A 21538-nucleotide genomic window follows, 5' to 3' on the forward strand; every position below is an offset into this window, starting at 1 on the left:
TGGGTAATTATTTATGTACAGTCCACAAATTTTAAGACACACCAGTGGGCAATAGTCCTCCATGAATTGACAATTGCCGATTAACACCTCTTATTGCCTTAGTGCAAATCACTCCATGGAATGGAGTCGCCCTTTCATCTAATTTATATATGTATGTCTCGTCTTCGACCAATTTGTACTTGCCAGTTTGGTATTTTCCCCGTACCGAACGTTCATTGGCTAACACGGATGACGTCATTTTTCACATAAAAAAGCAGGTTATTTTTAATCGAGATGTTCGAATGGTCTATCGTGTGAAGATAGTAACAAATATGTTTTCGAGTATTTCGCGTATAGGGCTTACTACAGGAATAAGTAAGGCAGATATTTTTGTTCAATGACTGAAAAAGTGTTGAGTACGACGTTAAACCCCAAGCATACATAAACATACATTTTTGCTGAGAACATGGTTGATTGAAATCTGCACTGTCAGTTTAGACCAAGAGGTTAGCACTATTGTTTGTGGCTTGTCAGCCAATCAGCTGAATACAGAGAAATTACCATTCAGATTATTATTCCAGAGACGTGCATCCCATAAAATATATATGACACATTAAAGAAACGAAATGAAGTTCATCTTCCGGGTCATTCTCGTTGTCACCAGCCATAACATACACGCTACTGACTGGAAAACTACATGTTGTTGTCAAAGTTGCCTTTAATCAGTGACACGTAACAACAAAAGCTCTGCACATAAACGTGTTGAAAGTCCATAATCTTGCACAGAGCACTATTTCTAATTCTTAACGTTAAACTGCATAAGACCCTTTTTCTATGGCGAGAAAACATTGTTTTGGGTGATATCATAATTATTTTTAAAAAGTGGCATGCTGGATCCATCTGTTATGACGGATTGTGGCACAAGATATCTAAACTGCTATGGACTTTAATCTAAACCCTGTTTCTGACACTGCCATATTTGATATTGTTGTCAAGTTTTAATATAACATATTTATTTATTTGATTGGTGTTTTACGACGTAATCAAGAATATTTCACTTATACGACGGCGGCCAGCATTATGGTGGGAGGAAACAGGGCAGAGCCCGGGGGAAACCCACGACCATCCGCAGGTTGCTGCCAAACCTTCCCAGGTACAGCCGGAGAGGAAGCCAGCATGTAGTAAAATATAACCTTAATGAATGAATGTTATTTTATCTCTTGTAGTATATGATTTCACGACAATATCGTTTTAGAGCAAGATGTTAGGAAATTTTGGATTGACAATCCGCCCCCTTAAGCGGACGCCCTACCAACTGAGCTATCGGGGCCGGTGGCCGAGGCAATGGGTTCTTGGTGTTGAAACCAATCTTGTGCAGTTTAACATTATGAATTAGAAAAATAAAGTATTCACACTGCATTTTACTCACAATAATATAAACGTACAACGTATCAATGTTTAGAGTTTTGGTTCAGAAAAAACTTGTATATAGCGTGACGCCATAATGTATTCATATGTATACTGACACGCCACCTTATCCCCTCTGCCCTTAACCCCCCGATCAACTTCTTCTTTTCTTTGCTCTAAAATTGAAAAAAAATACTTTAAATTTTATTTTTGCAAGCAATTTCAGCTATATCTCACACGGTTTTTTTTTGCCGGTGTTGATTTGTTTGACTGCACGTCTGTCTGCAACCCAGTGCAAACCGACCAACTGGGCCTATGTACAGAGTTTTGTCTCTTTGTATTGATTGATGGACTTTCTTCATATACAATGCACGTTTGCACTGTTGGGATCTACTTGTGAGGGGTTTTAGATATAGAGTATACATAAGTATGAAAGCTCATATAAAACGATTGTCCTATCGGTGTCTGAAGGGTGCTTGACAATTGGCCTAAGCTTGTTTAGAAAAATGCTTCTTTATCGAATCCATCATATTGATAATACATTGTAATTCTCTTTCATCGGCCAGCCATTTTCTGAAGAAAACACTAACCGTGCCAAAGGTATTTACTGACCTTCTGAGAATAATACTTATTCATTCCAGTGGACAAAGCTCTTGACAATATTATATATGCTGAACTGCTTTACACTTGGATAATATATACAGGAGGACGTCTTATACATTATTGTGCAATGAGAATGGTAATGAGAATGGTAATATTGAAACACGTCTTGATAGTAGATGCAAATGTAGATATATTGTGAGGATAAGGTATTCATGCAGTCTAAGGCTCAGGGCGTTTTCGCTGATTTTCTATGTCTTTCTTTTCACGTGATGTTTATGCACTTCAACTCTATAGTGCATGAGATATCGAGAAAGAAGCCGTGTTTGGAAATTTGTGTATGCCATAAATAGTCATGATGCTTTGATGTACATCACAATTCGGTGTGTTTATATCGTTTGTATATACGCTGCGTATGGAATGAATGAATGAATGATTATGGCTTTACGCCACATCGGCAATATTTCAGCCATATCGTGGCGAGAACATGTTTAAAACCAGGAATCAGTATATGGTTTTCAAGACTGAAGTATGAACATACAAAACAAATGAAAAATGACAGACATGTTTAAAACTAGGTAAAACAATCAAAGCTCTTTAAAAACTTGAAAACCACAAAGCTTTTGAAATTTTAATATGTATATATGAACTAGAAATATCTATGTGAAATAAAATGAAATTATATCTTATGATATAATCCAATATGTTTTAAGTAATTAATGACAGTATCGCCAGCGACACTGTCAAATAAATCAAATATAGAGCTGACTGTGTAGAATCTTTGCCTAATACGAGCAAAGTCCACACAGTCAACGAGAATATGTTTCATGCCGTACTGGGCATTACAACCAACACACTCAGGAGCACTGCTCCCATCTAGGATAAAATTGTGTGTTAGACGAGAATGCCCAATACGGCACCTTGTTAGAACTACTTGGTCCCTACGAGACCTATTAAGAGTATAAGAATTATTGCCAATGACAGGATGAATAGCATGCAGTTTGTTGTGGATCTGCAAATCCCATTCATCCTGCCAAAGGCGACGAATATATTTAAGAATATGATATCTAAAATCAGTGTAACAAATTTTCATCTTCGATATGGGTTTATTAAGGGCAGCTTTCGCCTCCCTGTCCACGACTGTGTTTCCATGGATACCAATGTGACTTGGTATCCAACAGAATACAATATTTTTACCTCTTTTAATTAGATTTTTATGTACGGCTAATATCTCAAGGATGGAAGGATTTTTAAATTTATTATTCTGAATTGCCAAAAGGCAAGAGAGCGAGTCCGTGCAGATCACAGCCCTCTGGGCATGCCCAGCAGAAACATATGACAAAGCCAGAAGTATAGCTCTGGCCTCTGCAGAAAAGATTGAAGATGAGGATGGAAGACGAAGAGAAGTGACCCGCTGTTCTAAGACAGCCGCAGCCGCAACCTTCTCCCCATCCTTCGACCCGTCAGTATATATAAATTTATAATCTGGATAATTAGCCTTTATCTCAGAAAAACTTTGCTGAATTATTAGAGGATTCGTATTTCTTTTGTTATGTTTAGAGGGGACTCCGGAAAAGAAACCGGAGCTATATTCTCAAGCTTGATGCCAGCTCCCACAACGTGGTCCCGAACACGAAGACCAAACGAAGGGATCTTATTAGGACATTTGTTATATTTGTCTACATATAACGGATTGAAAACACAGTCGTAGGCAGGGTTTGTTGGGTGTGCTTTAAGCTTTGTAGTATATTTAAGGCATAGTTTTATACGCCTGAGATGTAAAGAAGGCTCATTAGCTTCGACGTATAAACTTTCTACTGGTGAAGTTCTAAATGCACCAAGGCTGAACCTCAAACCTTGGTGATGGACGGGATCCAACATTTTAAGATAGGATTTCCTTGCAGAACCATAAATGCTGGACCCATAGTCCAATTTAGACCTCACCAGAGAACGATATAAATTAAGTAAAACTGATCGGTCAGCACCCCAATCGGTGCTAGACACGACCTTAATTATATCCAGAGCCTTTGTACATTTAGCTTTAAGCATTTTTATATGAGGTATAAAGGATAATTTTTTATCAAATATAACCCCTAAAAATTTATTTTCCCCAACAATCTTCACTGGTTCTCCACAAAATTTAAGCTCAGGGTCTAGATGAAGTTTCCGTTTATTACAGAAATGCATACCGACGGTTTTAGATGTAGAAAATCTAAAACCGTTGGCAACTGCCCATTTCTCAATCTTGTTGAGACAAAGCTGCAGTTGCCGCTCGATGTTATTCATATTTTTAGCACTGTAGCATATCAGGAAATCATCTACGTATAAAGAACCCTCAGTGCCAGATGTCAACGTTTTAGCTAAACTATTAATTTTTATGCTGAACAGTGTTGGCGAAAGAATACTGCCCTGGGGAACACCCATCTCCTGCTCATGCGAATCAGAAAGAGTGGGCCCCACCCGTACCTTAAACTGACGATCAGATAGAAATTCGGATATAAATGATGGTACGCGGCCTTTAAGACCCATATCAGAAAGGTCCTTTAAAATATACCATATTTCCATGTGGTGTCGTAGGCCTTTTCAAGGTCAAAAAATATCGACACCACATGTTCATTATTAATAAAACCGTCACGAATAAAAGTTTCGAAACGGACAAGGTGATCTAGTAGATCTAAGTAGATCGTCCTTGACGAAAACCACATTGTATATTAGATAGTAACTTGTTGGTTTCAAGAAACCAAACAAGCCTATCATTTACCATCCGTTCCATAGTCTTACAGACGCAGCTGGTAAGAGCTATGGGACGGTAATTATTTGGATCAGTATGATCCTTACCCGGTTAGGGACCGGGATAATACACGCCTCCCTCCAAGTCGGCGGAAAATTACCAGTTTGCCAAATGTCATTAAGTAAATCTAAGAGAGTCTCAAGTGGCTCAGATGGTAAATGATTCAGAAGCTTATAATATATATTATCAGGGCCACACGCAGTATCGTGTGCCTTTTTAAGAGAAGTTTTAAGTTCCTCAATTGAAAAACGTCGATTATAATCTTCTAAATTCTTAGAAGAAAAGCCAATTTAATTTTCTCCTTATGTATTTTAATACGTCGAAACTCAGAAGTGTAATTCTCAGAAGAAGATTTCTGAGATATTGTTTCAGCTAGTTTATTCGCTATTTCAGATGGCGATGTTAATAGGGTATCGCCATCTTTTAAATGCTGAATTTTGGCTTTGTTGTTTTTGCCCTTAAGCTTCTGCACCATGTTCCAGACCTTACGCATGGGTGTTTTTGACGTAATGCTGAAACAAAGTTCCGCCAACAAGAACGTCTCTTAGATTTAATTAATCGGCGAGCCTTAGCTCCGAATATACGGACCTGGTTTAAATTATTATTATCAGGACAATGATTAAATCTGTGCTCGGCCTTTTTGCGATCCTTATGGCTTTGCGACAGTCATCGTCGTACCAGGGTTTACTTTTGGATTTTGGATTTGTCGAGGTCTTAGGTATGGTTCTATCAGCTGCTGTTAATATAAGTTCATTAAATTTTAAAAGAGGATCTTCTGCAGCATTGAGATTCTCTGGAGTGATGTCAGCCTCACAGAACATCTCAAATGCGATCCAATCTGCTTTATCGAATTTCCACCTAGCTACACGTTCTAAAGAATTAGAAGTAATATGTTCTAGGATTATAGGAAAATGGTCACTACCACAAAGATCGTCATGCACCTTCCAAGAAAAATCAAGAAGAAGTGATGGATCTGTGATAGTGAGATCGATAGCAGAATAAGTGCCATTACCCGGATGTAAATAGGTATTAGAACCATCATTGAAATAACACAGTTCTTCCTTACACAAGAAGTCTTCGACTATCTTGCCCTTATTATTTATGTTATTACTGCCCCATAGAGGGTTATGGGAATTAAAATCTCCCATAATAATAAACGGTTTAGGTAATTGTTCTGTAAGATTATGTAACTGAGAAGCTGACAGAGAAGTGTTTGGAGGTATATAAACGGAACATAATGTGATTGTTTCAGACAACGAAACACGGACGGCCACAGCCTGAAGCTCTGTATCCAGAGAAACAGGGCTGTGGATAATATTGTTATTTATGAATATTGAGGAGCCGCCTGCCGCTCGCTCTTCTTCATTTGAATAAGTAGTATATAAAGAATAATTTTTAAGATTTATTTTATCTTTGTCAGATGTCTTCAGGTGAGTCTCCTGAAGACAAAGGGCAATAGGATTTAGTAATTGAACTAGCTGTGTTATTTCAATAAAATTTACTTTAAGACCTCGACAATTCCACTTTATAATTTTATCGTATATCGCCATTATGGAGGGAGACGTATCGGAGATTTCTCTTTGTGTTTGGACCGCGGGCGACCCTTTCGTGGAGATCGGCTGTTAGATCTCCCTTGTGCGGGTGATATATCCATCACCTCCGCATCTGATGTTGAAGGACCAACGTCCTCCAACGATCCAAACTTATTAAAAGTTTGGATAGGATCCCTAGTGGCCTTAGAGGGACGCTCTGTTGGGCCACTAGGTTTATCAGTTGTTTGGTTATTATTATTTTGAGATTTGTTTTTGGATTTGTTTTTGTCATTATTTTTAGAGGAATTGGGCTCAGCTGGTTTACCAGGATGCTCTGTATTGTTTACTGTTTTTATTTGGTGTGTTGAAGTAGTCTGAGTTGAGGAAGAATTTAACGAGGGTTGAGACGAAATTTGCAAAGAAACATAACTAGGTTTGTCGTTTCCAATGGGCCAAGTCCAAGAGGTTTGAGTAGCAACAGTTGCTACTCGCTTGACCACATTGGCAAACGAAGTCCGTGGAGAAGTATTACTAAGTGAGGCTAATTTCCGGGCTTCCTGATAGGAGATATTGTTTTTAATTTTCAGGTTGATAATTTGTTTTTCCTTCACGAAAAGCGGACAATCCCTTGATGAAGCCATGTGATCACCACTGCAGTTGCAACACTTAACTGTGTTGCTGCAGCCGAAACCATCATGCCCTTCACTGCCGCATCTGAAGCAAATGAGTTTGTTCTTACATTGGCCCTTGCCATGACCAAATCGTTGGCAATTAAAACAACGTATAGGATTAGGGATATATAAATCCACATTAACCCTGTAGGGGCCAACGTAAATATGCGACGGAAGGGAGGTAGTGTTAAATGTTAGCAGATAAGTATTAAGTTTAAGGATGTTACCAGATTTCTTCGTAATGAAGCGTTTTACTCTGATAACACCCTGTGAATTTAGTTCTTGGCAGATTTCTTCATCAGCTTTTGTTCACTCTTAGTTGAGAGAACAATGAAAGCCGGCCAACTGTTCTGTTCATTATCAAGCGAGTCTGATAACTTCCTCTTTTTATCAGCACTTAAAGACAAAGTCGGCTGAGAGGAAGACCGGTTACATACATTTGAAGCATTTAAAGAAAGTTTTGAAGTAGACATGGCATATATTTGTAAATTTCACCCCATATGTTCACCACCCATCACGGAGTGCCAACAAGGGCGATGCCTGAACCTGGGAATACCCAGCAGGAAAGACACCAAGGACTCCATATGAGGTATACTCGAACAGATTGATTTATACCAACAGGTTAAATTCAATCTACTCGATTGACCCATGAGCCACCGCCTCAAAACGTAGTCCCGCAAACGATATTTCAAAAATAACATTTGTTCTCTAAATGATGTGCTGATATAGAGGCAACTGGGATCACGCAGAGGCAAGACATGACCAAGCCGATTGATCGGACCGGGCCCATCCGACCTCCCGTCTCTCTCCAAGTAAGGGCCAAAGTGGCGTGTTGGGCGTGAGGATCTCGCAAGACCAACCCGCCCTCAGCCACCAGGATACCGTCCTCGTAGATTACGGGTTGCAACCCACGGCAAACAGGTTGCTCCCCGGTTGCCTCTCACACAACCGGGAATATGTGAGCCTATTATATTCACCGGGCTCAAACAGGAGAGCTCTAGGTTAGTCGACTTTTACGACAAGCTTGCCTAGAGGGCTGAGGTCCTATTCTTATCACCCCGGAAACCCCACGGGGCGCTGCGTATGGAACCTGGGTGCCCAATGCATGGTCGAATAGTTAGCATACTAACGCAGCACAATAACCCAGGAACCTCTCATTAGTTCGGTCGCTGTGAGCTCAAGCCCAGCTCATGCCGGCTTCCTCTCGTGGGAAGGTCTGACACCTATCTTCGGCCCTCCCCAGTTTCCTCTCACAATAATGCTGGCCGCCGTCGTATAAGTGAAATATTATTGAAAACAGCGTAAAACACTCATAAAATAAATAAATATATGGGAACTGAATGGTAATATAGATACGATATCCAGTCGGGAAGCTTGACGCAGTTAGCTTGTTGAGTGTTCCAAGGGGCTTTAATTAGAATTAAACACACTTATATTTTTGAGGTCAAAATATTAATACTGTTTACAGCTGTATAGTAATTAGAACTGCTTGATATGTTATCATAGGCTTTTTGTGATAGTTGTGTAGAGAGGAACTGTTGCTAACAATGATAATTTGTAGCATTTAGTAGACCCATACATATCTTAGCTACAGGGCTTGAAATGGAATTAGTTTTTGAAATCTTTATTGTTTTTATATTTTATTAATTGTTTTTAACGCCATACTCAATACTTTTTCACATGATGGCCGTTAGTTCTTTAGATGGAGGGAACCGGAGTGCCTGGGCAAGGCCACGGGCCTTCGGCAAGCTCCTGACAAACTATATAAGATGGGACGTACAAGTATGCACTGTGACACCATATTGGAGGAAGACAAGTGGTCCTCGATGAATGTCAGACAGGGCAAACCAACACACGTGCATAGTCGACTATTTACCGTCACCAAGGCCCTGCATGCATTGAGAGCTAGGAAATCTACAAATTCCCTGTCCAAGGTTGGTTTTGAGCCAGTAACCTAAGACCAAACCTGACACCCAACTTAACTACGGTATACTGACACGACAGATCAGGAATTCAGCCTTGTTAATGTATACCGACACCGAACTTAACACCCAACTATATGCTATAACGCCAGAGTGTATTGACTCGGGAGCCTCTCATCAATGCAGTCGCTGTCAGTTTAGGTTCAGCTCATGTTATTAACAATTAATAATAGTGACAGCATCTTAATAAAGCTTTAAATTTCTTTTGTGTTCTTTTATTCACGGGGAACACCGACCGGGGCTTCTCAATGCTGTGTAGCGGATAGATATGTGTAAAGGTGCATTTTCTCATTTGCTCAGCATTCTCAGACATGTGGATCAAAATGATCTGTTTCTGTCTGATCTGCCTTACTTTTTGATGAAACATGTGACCCAGCTTTGTTTATTTATTTATTGACTGATGTATTTATTTGATCGATGCTTAGCATCATACTCAAGAATTGTTCACTGATACGTTGCCGGCCATTTTTATGGGTGAAGGAATTAGCTGAGGACTCGACAAACCACCGACTATTGGCAAGTTACTAATTCTCCAGAAGCGAACGGTAACAATAAAGCAATATGGTTTTCTCTGGTTTAAACAGTATGACATCATGAATCAGAATTATTCTTAACATATGAAATCCACGTAAAAGTAATCCTTTTTCTCTCCTCGAATCAGAAGCTGTTTAAGGCTGTTTTAAATAGAACATGGAAGTTTGTCCATAATTATTTTCATTTAGCAAATTGCTACTTTATCCATGCTCAACAATTCTTCGATTGGCTGTTAGTTTTGTGGATGGAGGAAATCGTAAATTGTTCAACGAACTTAATTGTAAGACTGTGCACACGGCCACACACCGCTTATAGTCTCCCATGCACACACAACAAACAAAAAGAGCGGACGAATCCTCAAATTCCGTGTCCAAGGCAGCAATTAAGTCGCAGTCAACAAAATTATAGCTCGCCAGTGTCTAGCAGGCGTCGTAACTTGCCAGATATGGGCTTTGACAGGCAGGTAGTCTGTGAAACCGCTATTATCCTTTAAAGCTATCGAGAACAGTCATAAAACTTGCAAAAACCACCAGTCGTTTCCGGAACACTTTTCGTGTCGTAGTTTAAAAAACCCAAAAATTGTTCCCCTTTTCCCAGTGCTTTATCCTTTCTTAGACCTGGTGCTATTTGTGTTATTTGTGTTATTTAGAAGCAGGTGTTCCTTATGGATATACAATTGCTAGGTTTCATCACACGGCGTTTGGATATAGATACTAACTGTATCAAGTGCTTACTAGCTTCCTCTCCGAACGTGGGACGGTCTTCCAGCAACATGCGAATGGTCGTGGGCTTCACCCGGGTTCTGCCCGGTTTCCTCCCACCACATTGCTGGCCGCCGTCGCATAAGTGAAATATTCCTAAGTACGGTGTAAAACACCAATAAAATAAGTAAGTAAATAGTTATCAAGTGATAACTTTTCATCACTTGATAACGATATTAGTATCTAAATCAAAACGTCGTTTGAATAAACCCAGAAGTTGTACACCCGTAAGGAATATCTTGTTGCACAAAATAACTCGCTGATTTCATCCAGTATGGTTAAAACTGATAGCAGGATTTCTTGTCATTATATACATGTTATTATGTAAAATTGCACTTATGTAGGACGTGTCGCATAAGTGGTTCGCGTGCTAGAGCAGCATAATGGCGAAGCAGCCTCGCTCCAATGTAGTTGGTGTGAGTTCAAGTCCAGCTTATTTTGGCATTCATTCCAATCACACGTGGGGATGTGTGCCAGTAACCTGCTGATGGTCGTGGGTGTTTCCTACCATAATGCTGGCCGCCGTCGTACAGGTGAAATATTGTTGAATATGGCGTAAAAACTAACAACAAAACAATGAAATAAATTTACAGAATATGTCCACTTTTTGAGCGCAAGGTTGCTTAGGGCTAATTAACATTTCTATTTCTTTGCATCGTTTTTTTGATACTGTATACCCTTGTCTGACCCTGGTTGTAACACACCCGTTAGAATTTTAATTTCACAGTGGTTTAAAATCAACGGAGTATTTTGGTTTTCACACTCTGTAAGATACGAAGTGGCAACCAAATTTACAGAGCTGTAATCCAACGAATTCAATACACTCGATCCCCATTCCTTGAGTTATTAAATGTGTAAGCATAACACAAATCAAGGAAATACACATGTAATGTCGTATACACATCACTAATGACTTCGGGTATTTTTTTTTATTTTACAGAAAGAAATATGATAATTTACAACCAAACAGAAACTATGTTCACCAGGACTTATTTCACTTTTTTGTTACACAGAAGTGTTTAAGTCCAGAGACACATTATCATGCCAGTAATAAGCATTTGTTAAAACTACTACACCTGAAACCTGTAGCTGAACAGGTTCTTTGAACAAAGCCCCACGTCTGCCTGCCATCTCTGCACTGATGCACAAGTATGAATTGTTTGTGGTAAAAAAAACGCGGTAATTAATAAGGTTACATGTCCACAAAAACAATTTTAGTATGATCGAAAGTATTAATAACCGAGATATAGCGGTTTGCGAGAGAGACAAGGTATCTTTTCTGTGACACAAACACACATGAGACAATGTTAAATCACTGTAACCATCGACAGTCACGCACTCTTCGTTATTCACAATTCCGTACATTTTACGCGAGTCTTTGCTACACGTGAGATTTTGCTTTGTTTTGATGTTATTGTGTGTTAAATGTGAAGATACCACGACATATTGAGTAATTCTTGACCAGTGACATCTGATAAATTGCAATTAACATCACTGCATTCTTTTAACCTAATTCTGCTTTAGCCACAGTGCTAGAGGTTTAAGATTTTCTACCATTTAAGCAATTCGGGGAACAGTTATAATAAAACCCTAACTGAAGTTAATTGACAAAAAGGCATATTTCACCGGTTACCTGCTACTAATTGCCAGCTATCACACTATCGTCGCTATACTCGGCTATCAAAGAAGTGTCTAATGTTGTAGAATATGCAAAAATAGCCTTGTGCTTTTGTTCATCCCACGTATAACTCATCCTATGACATACTGCTCGCAACAGCTATCTGGCTTATTGGGCATCTGATCTACCTGCATACAAAACAAGCATACTGGAAGTATTGGGAAAGGTATACATGTCCCTTATCGGTCTGAGCCATCAACATAACTGCCTTGCTAAAGTCAGAAACAAAACGTGCCATAATTTTGTTGAAAATAAACGAAATAACCCATCATTCAAACTTGATCTGTAACTTGTCATGTTAAAGCTATCTATGAAGTTTCAACTAAAACTCTAAAAATATCAAAAAACACAACACAAACGGCCATAATTTTGCTTAAAATGAACGAAACAGCCCACAAATCGAATTTCACCTGAAAGTCATACTGAACAATTTGATTCAATTAACCATTTTGAAAAAAAAGTCTTGAAAAGACCAAATTTTGAAAAAAAAGCTCTTTAAGTGGCTCCATCTGCCGGTCGGCCAGGTGTTTGACAGCTTATCTTTTAACGTGGGCTATTCATGTTCAAAATGGTCCTGTGTGCAAGACGACATCAATGTTTATAGCATTATCCATTGTGATTATGTTCTTGTTGATAGTAACTAAATTTCTAATCTAAGTAATAATTTTATCATGTAAAACACAAGGCACAAGCGGAATAATAAAACTTATGCAAAAAAGGAATATCTAATAAATTTTGAAAGCACTGACTTTCTATTGCTCTTATGATGGAGATGACACTGCAAACTTCCATAAAATTATTTGAAGTTGGCATAGGTGTGGAAAGTTTCCAGATATGCCAGCGCCACCTGGTGGAGGAACTGGAACTGATCCTGTAAGAGAAAACAAAGATATTTGTATCTCTGAAATCAAACTGTGTAAACATAATGCACATAATAATCGTCACAATCCAAAAAGATCTTTAGGATGTTTTTATTCCCACGTGACGTACAGATATGTAAACTATATATGTATTTATTTCACTGATGTTTTACGCCGTACTAAAGAATTTTTCACTCATACGAGGGGGTGGGGGGGGGGGGGCAGCATTATGGTGCTGCCCACGGCCATCTGTATGTTGGCGTACTGACCCCTTCGATCATGGAGGCCGCACCATGTTTGTAAAAGACAAGTGGTCCTCAACGAACTCAATAATTGGTTATAGACTGCGCAAGCAGTTAAATCTTTTACGGTCGTTAAACCCACACAAGGAGTAAACATACCAAGAAATTTAAAATAACGGTATACTCGGAAACTTGATTGGAAGATTATTAGCACATTCGTGACCTTTAAGTGGCCTTGACCCTTAATCTCAGTATAACCAACATGAAACAAACGCCGAAGGACTAAATGCCACAAATATGAAATGTCATAATTACGTTTTAAATGTAGGCTGGTAATTCCAAAATGCGGTTAAATCCTTACACTAGTTTTTCTGAAACTCTGCATCAAAACATCTGCATCAACTGAAAATTTGGAGTCTAGAAATGACCCGGCCTAGGAATTTACAGCAGGGCTTTGTGAAGTTGTCGTAGTATAATAGCATATAGATGAAAACTGTTGTCATTGTGTTGTATGAGCAATTAGGGTTTTCGGTGGCACTAAGCTAGTCTTCTTACTCACATTTATTTTACATAACAGTAAAGGAATATAATATACGGAACTCTGCTAAAGTGACATCAAACAGGGGATGATACAGGGTGATAATGATTTTCTCCAAATTGTTTAATATGATTTATCAATCAAGACCTGGATCCTAAATGACATCTGAATTTGCAAAGGCAGATGAACTGGCAAATGCGTAATCTAGAAAAACAAAAATAACCTCTTACCAAATCAGTGATCATCTGAGGCCTGGCCACCCGCATTTGTTTGACGGCTTGAGGAATGTTCACGTCTCGGTCAAGTTTCAGTCGCTCGAGTACAAATGAGGCCGCGCAGAATAGTCCACTGTTTGTTAGTCCGTCCCTGGAACATGTACAGAGCTGTCATAAAGCGTTTTATTATGGCAGTTATAATCATAGCTCTAGTTGTGTATTCTACACAATAACTACAGAGTCTACCGTTCCACAAAGCTGGTGAGCATAGAACTTCCGCTCACCGCGTCGTTGTGAGGTCAACATTGTAAAAATGCTGTTCGTTGCTTTGAAGAATGGAAAGTTAAAGCACTTGTCACGCCATTTTACGGAATAAGTTGAAATATATGTGGTAGTACTAAGGGTGGGGTGAACGTTTACCATCTCACTTTATGCGTAGGACTATATAGCTGCATATGTATATGTTGGTCTTTGCTTACTCAATGATTGGTTATTCGTTTATTTTCCTATAATTTACCATCATTCATGAAGCTTAGTGACCTAAAATATTCTAAAGCAATTTCAATGTATCGTTTACCGTATATCGTCATCTAGGGACGAAGAAAACGCCACGGCAAATTAACCCCTCCCTGTGCCCCCTGTGAAGAACGTTGGGCAAGGTAACTAACTGACCTGCAGTGAACCAAGATAGGCTGGTTTCCGGACACCTTTTGCCAGCTTGTCACGCCATCTATGACGGCCAGCAGGGAAGGAATTGAATCACAAGAAGGCGCCCTCGACCAGAGCCCACAGCGGAACTGCTTGATTGGACACGACACTTTCTGGAAGCAGAATATACAAAAGGGGGCTGAGAATCTAAGAAAAACAAATATAGAGTGACATCTACCTTTGCCAATCTATGACCCTGAGGTTCTGTAGTTTGGTTTAGGAAAGTAATGCGTCCGTAGAGGGATCAACAGGCACTTCCTTGTGTGTGCGCACAGCGAAAGTGACGCTTTAGCCCATGTGGCCACCTTCCAATGGATTAACAAATAAAGAAGATGTTTAATTTGTAATTTCAACAGCTGACAGATTTTTTATGTTTTTACAGGGCGGGTGTCGAAAGTACACATACCGTGTCCTTATAGGCCAGGTTGTACGTCCTTACTGTGAAGCCACTTTCCTCTTCCTTCTGCGTACATTTTACATCAAAAGGATCGAACGTTTTCCTTTTCTCCGCCCAGTATATACCCACGTTCTGAAGGCAATTAAACAAAACTTGTAGACAAATCTGAAGCAGTATGTACCATAGAATGTACATAATTATAATATTCGACCTAAACCTACGTGTTAGAAGAAAAGCAAGACATGATGGTCGATGTGCGGATGAAAGAAGATAGAGAAACAGGTTATTGCTCACCTCAGATTCGTTGTCCACATCGTCCAGCATAACGATGGTGGCTACACCGTGATCATAAACCAGACGCCAGAAATCCACCACAGTCTTCGGTAATGGCGTGTGTGTGATGATGAAACCTCTCTTCAGCATATAGCTCTTCAGGCAACACAAAAACGCAGGCAAATGTAAGTATTCGGATATGTTATTTATATAAATAAAGTGCTATGCAATTAATATATACTGTAGGGCGACAGGTCGTTATTTGCAACACCCGGCAGATGATGTACACCTGATATACACCAGAAAGACTATCATTATTAGAATAATTTTGTATGCAAACTAATGACATTTCTTATATACTCCAGGGACCAGAATTACAAAGCTGTCGTAACACTGAGTGAAGGCACACTGTTAGATTGCTACGTAAGACAGACCCCAGTCAACAGGTACCGCAGGATTTTGGCAAAAATGTTGTAATACTCAACGAAAAACAATAAAAGTGTAGCGTCGTTTAACATGGCACATCGCATTTGTGGCGCAGAAACTCTGGGTGTAACGAACCCAACTCTTGAACCCCAATGACATATTTATTGATGTCTTTGTTGCTTAACGACATACTCAAGAAGTTTGGTCTCACACGATGGTGGTCAGTTTGTGAATGGGGGAAACCGGGGTGCCCGGATGATGGAAAATCCCACTGAGAGAAGGATACACGTATATCAGGTAAAATAAAGGTAATAACAAAACTTGCGACTATATACAAGAATACTTACGGGAAGGAAGACGGCGTTTATGTAGTTGTTTTTGCCAGCCACCGGAGTGGATAAGTAAGGCCTGCAGTTGTCCGCTGAGACGAAAGGATCACGGAAGAAGTCTCAGTAAAGTATTAGCATATATACCCACTTGATTGAAGTGGACAAACTTTTCAGTCCTCCGATTTTGAGAGGCGTATGAACAGAAAAATAAAAGGAACCAGCCCCCATTTACCTTCACCATTAATTGCCTTATCCACTATGAACATGAAATATACCCAGACTGAGGTGAAAAAGTGTCATTTGAATGCAATTACCTACCATGTAGATATAAAATGTCCATCCACCACACAGCCACCCTCTTAACAGTTAACGAGTACAAAATCACATCAAAAGTCTCTTTGAATGCTAATCTATACAATATTTAGGCCTGTTGAATTAAAGCATGGTAACTTTCTTTTACTGCCTTATAAAATGACTATAAAATCTGACTATGCCTTTCATTCAGACTCATTATTGAAGTCACATTTTATGAAGGCATTCATAAAGGTGTGAGAGTAATTTCATGTAAACTACTGACATTTGGCTCCTTATACCGACTGTCTGCATAAGTGGACTAAGAAAAAATCGCTCGGGAATGTCGGTCATGTGGCCGCACTTGGACAGGAGTACATGAATTGTGACAAAGCTGCGTATTATGAAGACATCAGGCGATTTTGAAAGGAAAGTTTAACCTCAGACATCTCCTAAAGATACTGTGCATCATCTATCACTAAGAAATCGAACCTTTATGAAATGAGTACGAAATAGTTTTGTAGTTCAGTGTTCATTGAAATTTCAAGTTGTCTGCTAACGAGTGTTGCTAAAATTAGAACTATCTCCATACTCAGAAGTTCTTCTGTATCAGAATTAAATATTGTGACACAGTTTCATCTTTTTTGCTCTTTTCTTGTCAGTCAAATATTAGTCTCTTTCTAAATGACTCTCCCAAGTATTTTATCGCCTTTGTTACATTTATCAACGATTTGTGTTCGCTTTGATGACGGGCTATAATTTCAAACACATCCAAAATTGTCTGAAACAAGTCGTGCATTCAATAGCCAATTTCCGGGAAAGTTTCTTATCTACTCTGCCTTTTAAAAGTCTGCTTCACGTAAATAAGGGACCTATTTGAAAAAGTAGCTCGTTAGTACACAAAGAAATTTTTGAGGTGATTTTTTACTCGTTAACTGCTGAGAGGGTGGCTGTAGGGTGGCTGGTGATTTTATACCCACGTGGTAGGTAATAACTTTCTACCGAATTCTATTCATCCCACTGTTGATATATTTCATGTTAATAGTGGATAAGGCAACTAGTGATATAGGTAAATGGCGGGGGTGGGGGTGGGGGGGGGGGGGGGGGATTTTTTTTTCTTTCCCTGTTCCTTTCAAATTCTGAGGGCTGGAATTTTGGTCCACTTTATCATGACCGTATCGGGGTATATACCCATGCATGGACTATGTGTTGCCACAAATCTCATGAACACTATTCTTCTCTTGTGGTACATTGATGTTGATTGATTTGATTGGTGTTTTTACTCTGTACTCAAGAATAGTTCACTTATACGACGGCGGCTAGCATTATGCTGGCAGGTAACCAGCCAGTGTCCGGGGGAAACCCACGACCATTGTGCACTTAAAGCCGACATTTCTCAACATCCATGAGAAAAGCAGGAAGGTACTTAGCCAAATTATGATGATTATTATTAATGCATATTGTTCATATTGTTTAAATGCTATGGTTTAGGTCTCACCAGCGACAATTTTGTCAGACCTATTCTTGTGCAGGTTGTCAGGATGTAAAGCTGTCACCAGAGTAGCCTTGTCCAGAGGAGGGGTTTTCTCATTCAGCCGCTGTGACGACGAGATGGAAGATTGACATACCATAAAGGTGATATATTTGCTGAGGTAGAAGTTTTTTGTCCACGGAAAGATTAAACCTTTTTATTTAAGCTGGATATATTAGTTTACCTCTTCCTGCATCCCACATAACATACTTAAGTGTTACGATGCTCTATTAAATGCGGCGCAGTCCCACCCCCCAAATACGATATAACTTTTTAACGCTTCTTTATGGGCTTATATATTGCATTTACTTCAAAACAAACGTATGCCGGAAAACAAATGTAACACAATACAAACACTATCTGCCTCTATAAAACACTACAGGTACAGGGCCCAGTTTCACAAAGCGGTGTTCGACATTTTGTTATCGTAATTTTGTCGTACGATATTTTGTAGGTCACAATTACGGGACCATTGTCGTATATGTACGACTATCGTTCTAGTATGACATCTTTGTGAAGCTAGGGCCAGGGCTTTGCTTTACAGCAAAGACAATTGATTATGTGTGTAGTAGGATATTAACATTGACCAGAAACTGTTACCTGGAACTGTTCGGCTATCTTCAGTTGTCCAGTCTCTGGGTTAACAGTACAGAGATCAGCAAACACGCTGGAGAAATTCACACCTGGGATTGACCCTTCCTGAAGCTCCAGGGCTTCTGCCAGGGCCTCGTGCAGAAATTCATACTGCTCCTGGAGCATTGATAACAGAAAAGAAGTCTTTGTATTTCTGGTACAAAAACGGGTGATGTCAGGTTATTTATAATTTATGTAGACTGATAGGATCTGTGGAGCTAAAATTGTAGGAATGGCAGACTGGACTGGACTGGATACAGCATGTAACGACAGCATGTGCCTTTACAAAACCGTATAAAGCCGACACTTTCTAAGAGTGGCGATAATCATTGCCCATAACGTTTCCTTATGGCTAACATGAACTGCGTTCTTTCCCTCTAAAGTCTTGTGGGAAACAATTAACGGAAGGTGAAAGTAGTGTTTATTTACCAAACTCTGGACCATGTTGACTCGCTGTTCCCTGAGCAGCCTGACACAGGCCGGCACATCCACCACACCTTCCTCTTTGGCCTGGTTTATCAGGTAGTCCAGAGCTATGAACGTTCCTGTACGGCCTATTCCAGCGCTGTAACGGGGACAGGAAGATGTGTAAGGAATATATACCTGACGTGTTATTAATAAGACATGTTCACACTGATATACAGGTAAGTACAGATCAAATTAGGTAGCAGGGACCGATACTACAAAGCCATTTCCGCCCATTTTCCGGTCACAAAAATTGGTTAGTGACAAACAGTAACCAAGGGCCCGGTTGTTCACACGTAGATCAGCTGATACACTTGGCATAAATCTAATATTAAATCTTAAAACAGTGTTGAACAACCGGCCACATGAATGTCAAAGTCTACAACACAACCAAAGCGGCCATAATTTTGTTGAAAATAGACGAAACGGTCAAAAATTCGATGTTATCTGTAACTTGTCTGTACAGTGACCTAGTCGAGTCCATAACAGGACAAAAACTGCCAAAATTTAATTGCAAATCAACGAAATAGCCCAAGACTTCAAGTGTCAGTGTTCATGGTGAAGACGCATACCTGGTTTCAATACGGTGAGATAAATGCGTTTTGGAAAGAGGGCCACGATTTCATAAAATACAGAAAAAAACGGTTCTAAACTCGAACCTGATCTGTAACTTGTCATCGTGAGGTATGTACTACGTTTCAATTCAACGTGTTGACTCATTTTGCACTCAAATAAGTCCGAAAATCTGTCGAAGGTCCAATACAGTTAAAACAAACCCCGACCATACGTTTGTAGAAAATGAATACAAAGGCTGAGACTTTAATTTTATTTTAAACCCATTACGTGGATGACAGGCATCAAGCTACAATTCAAAGCGATGAGTCGTTATTGAAAGTCCGGAAAACTGTTCCCTAACGAACGGACAGGCTGACGGATAGATGGACGAGAAGACGAGGCATAAACCTATATTCTCCTCCGGGATTGGCTAAATGCCATTCCGACCCGACATTTGGTTTACTTCTGTTTGAACACCTTTGTCTCCATCAGTTGTCAAGCTTTATACCTGCAGTGCACCACTATAGGCCCATTCAATGGTGATTTATGTCCCAGGACTTTTCTCTGAAAGTCCAATAAGCTACTGGAGTTAGAGGGCGCACCATGATCTGGCCAAGCCGTGAAGTGAAATTGTTTGACGAGCTGGGTCTTGTTCTGCATCTAAAATCAAAGATTTAAATTAGATAAATGATTACTTTATATCAATAATTTGAGTAACCACAGTTCTCCAAATGATCATTTACACGTTCGATGTCGAATACAACCATGAACAAACGCAACCACAATCATAAACAACGCTGGTACTGCCGGTGAGAAGTCGAGGACACGTTCATCTTGGCACGGCGATCCATAAATAGGCCTACAATCAACTGTAGCGACAGTCTCTTTGTGCAATCAGGCCCTGACGATGTCGTGAAATACTGCCGATAATGATGTCGCGACATGGTGCCAATAATGATGCCGCGACATACTGCCGATAATGCTGCCGCGACATGGTGATGCTGGTGTCGTCAATGCTGAAAGTGTGATCTAGCAACAGGCCTGTAAGGCATGTTTGGCTTCCTTTCTGGCTGTACGTGGAAAGTTTTTTTAGCAACCTGCACATGATCGTGGGTTCCTCAAGGGCTCTGCGCGATGTCATTCCATCATAGTGTTGGCCAACGACATGTAAGTGGAAAGCACCAATTATATAAATAAATAAGTAAAAAACTTACTCTGCTCGACATATCTGTATGTCACAAGAGGGACAGTTGGTTAGTAACTGGCAAAAAGTGGGTGGTTTACCCTTTTGTCTTGTTGTGCAGTTATTGGATCAGTGCTTGCTGTTTATCTGAAAGTTGCTTCCCCATGTCGCATATGATAATATCCATCATTATATTCCCACTCAAACATGATGATATAGAGGATGATATATACAAAGACACAAAAAACATTCACTGTATTTCCCACCTTCAAATGCTTCAGTTGCAGAGTTCTGATGGCGTAGTTAGAGAAGTTCTCTTCGTCCAGCATAGAGACGCCGATAGAACCAAACTGCTTGGGTTGTCCGTCTGGCCAGTACTGGACGCACTTAGTCTATGGAGTTAAGACGTTGATATCAGAGACAAATGTAGGTCAAATATTTGATTAAACAATTTACATTAAAGGTGGAGAAGACATTAAAATGACAAGAAGTTCAAGTGAAAGAGTGCAAAAAGTTATTCCTAAATGTGGTCTTCAATATTTTTTTCGTTAAGGAGAAAAAAGACACTTGAAAATAATTTTTGTATGGTGGGTATTTAGGACCACCTTTTGGTATTTATAGTCTTTGTTTGATAATGTCATAAATGAGGATGTAATACAGGTTTAATAAATATTTTAGCACTAGAATTTGTTCTTTTCAGCTAACACATGTAATAATCTCAATTTATCATATTTATATTTTCATTATGATCATAAATATTATCATAATTTAGGTTAAATGCATATGTTTTGATATAAACAACAATTTTACATTGAAATAAATTTATTACACAAGCATCACATCTTTATTTAGAACATTACTATGCAAAAATGATAAATACAAAAAATTGATCCCAAATACCACCATACCAAATATTTGCAAACACCATTTTCTCGTGAAAAAAAAATCCAAATAAAA

The 21538-nt window shown here is 39.4% G+C and overlaps 1 protein-coding gene across 1 annotated transcript in view; it reads right to left on the reverse strand.

The window, feature by feature from the left end:
• Positions 1 to 12411: 12411 nt before the first annotated feature.
• LOC135470717 (receptor-type tyrosine-protein phosphatase kappa-like) overlaps positions 12412 to 21538 on the reverse strand; it is a 43805-nt gene continuing 34678 nt past the window's right edge. The window contains exons 19-29 of the mRNA XM_064749752.1: positions 20848 to 20973; positions 19907 to 20058; positions 18808 to 18943; positions 18346 to 18495; positions 17713 to 17812; positions 15942 to 16015; positions 15190 to 15324; positions 14905 to 15027; positions 14463 to 14611; positions 13806 to 13941; positions 12412 to 12806 (exon numbers count right to left, since the gene is read on the reverse strand). Of these exons, the coding sequence (XP_064605822.1) occupies positions 12732 to 12806; positions 13806 to 13941; positions 14463 to 14611; positions 14905 to 15027; positions 15190 to 15324; positions 15942 to 16015; positions 17713 to 17812; positions 18346 to 18495; positions 18808 to 18943; positions 19907 to 20058; positions 20848 to 20973 (1356 nt within the window). The 3' untranslated portion in view covers positions 12412 to 12731. The remainder of the gene's footprint in view (positions 12807 to 13805; positions 13942 to 14462; positions 14612 to 14904; positions 15028 to 15189; positions 15325 to 15941; positions 16016 to 17712; positions 17813 to 18345; positions 18496 to 18807; positions 18944 to 19906; positions 20059 to 20847; positions 20974 to 21538) is intronic.

The sequence above is a fragment of the Liolophura sinensis genome, chromosome 7 (assembly GCF_032854445.1).
Source record: "Liolophura sinensis isolate JHLJ2023 chromosome 7, CUHK_Ljap_v2, whole genome shotgun sequence".
NCBI classification, from domain to species: Eukaryota; Metazoa; Mollusca; class Polyplacophora; order Chitonida; family Chitonidae; genus Liolophura; species Liolophura sinensis.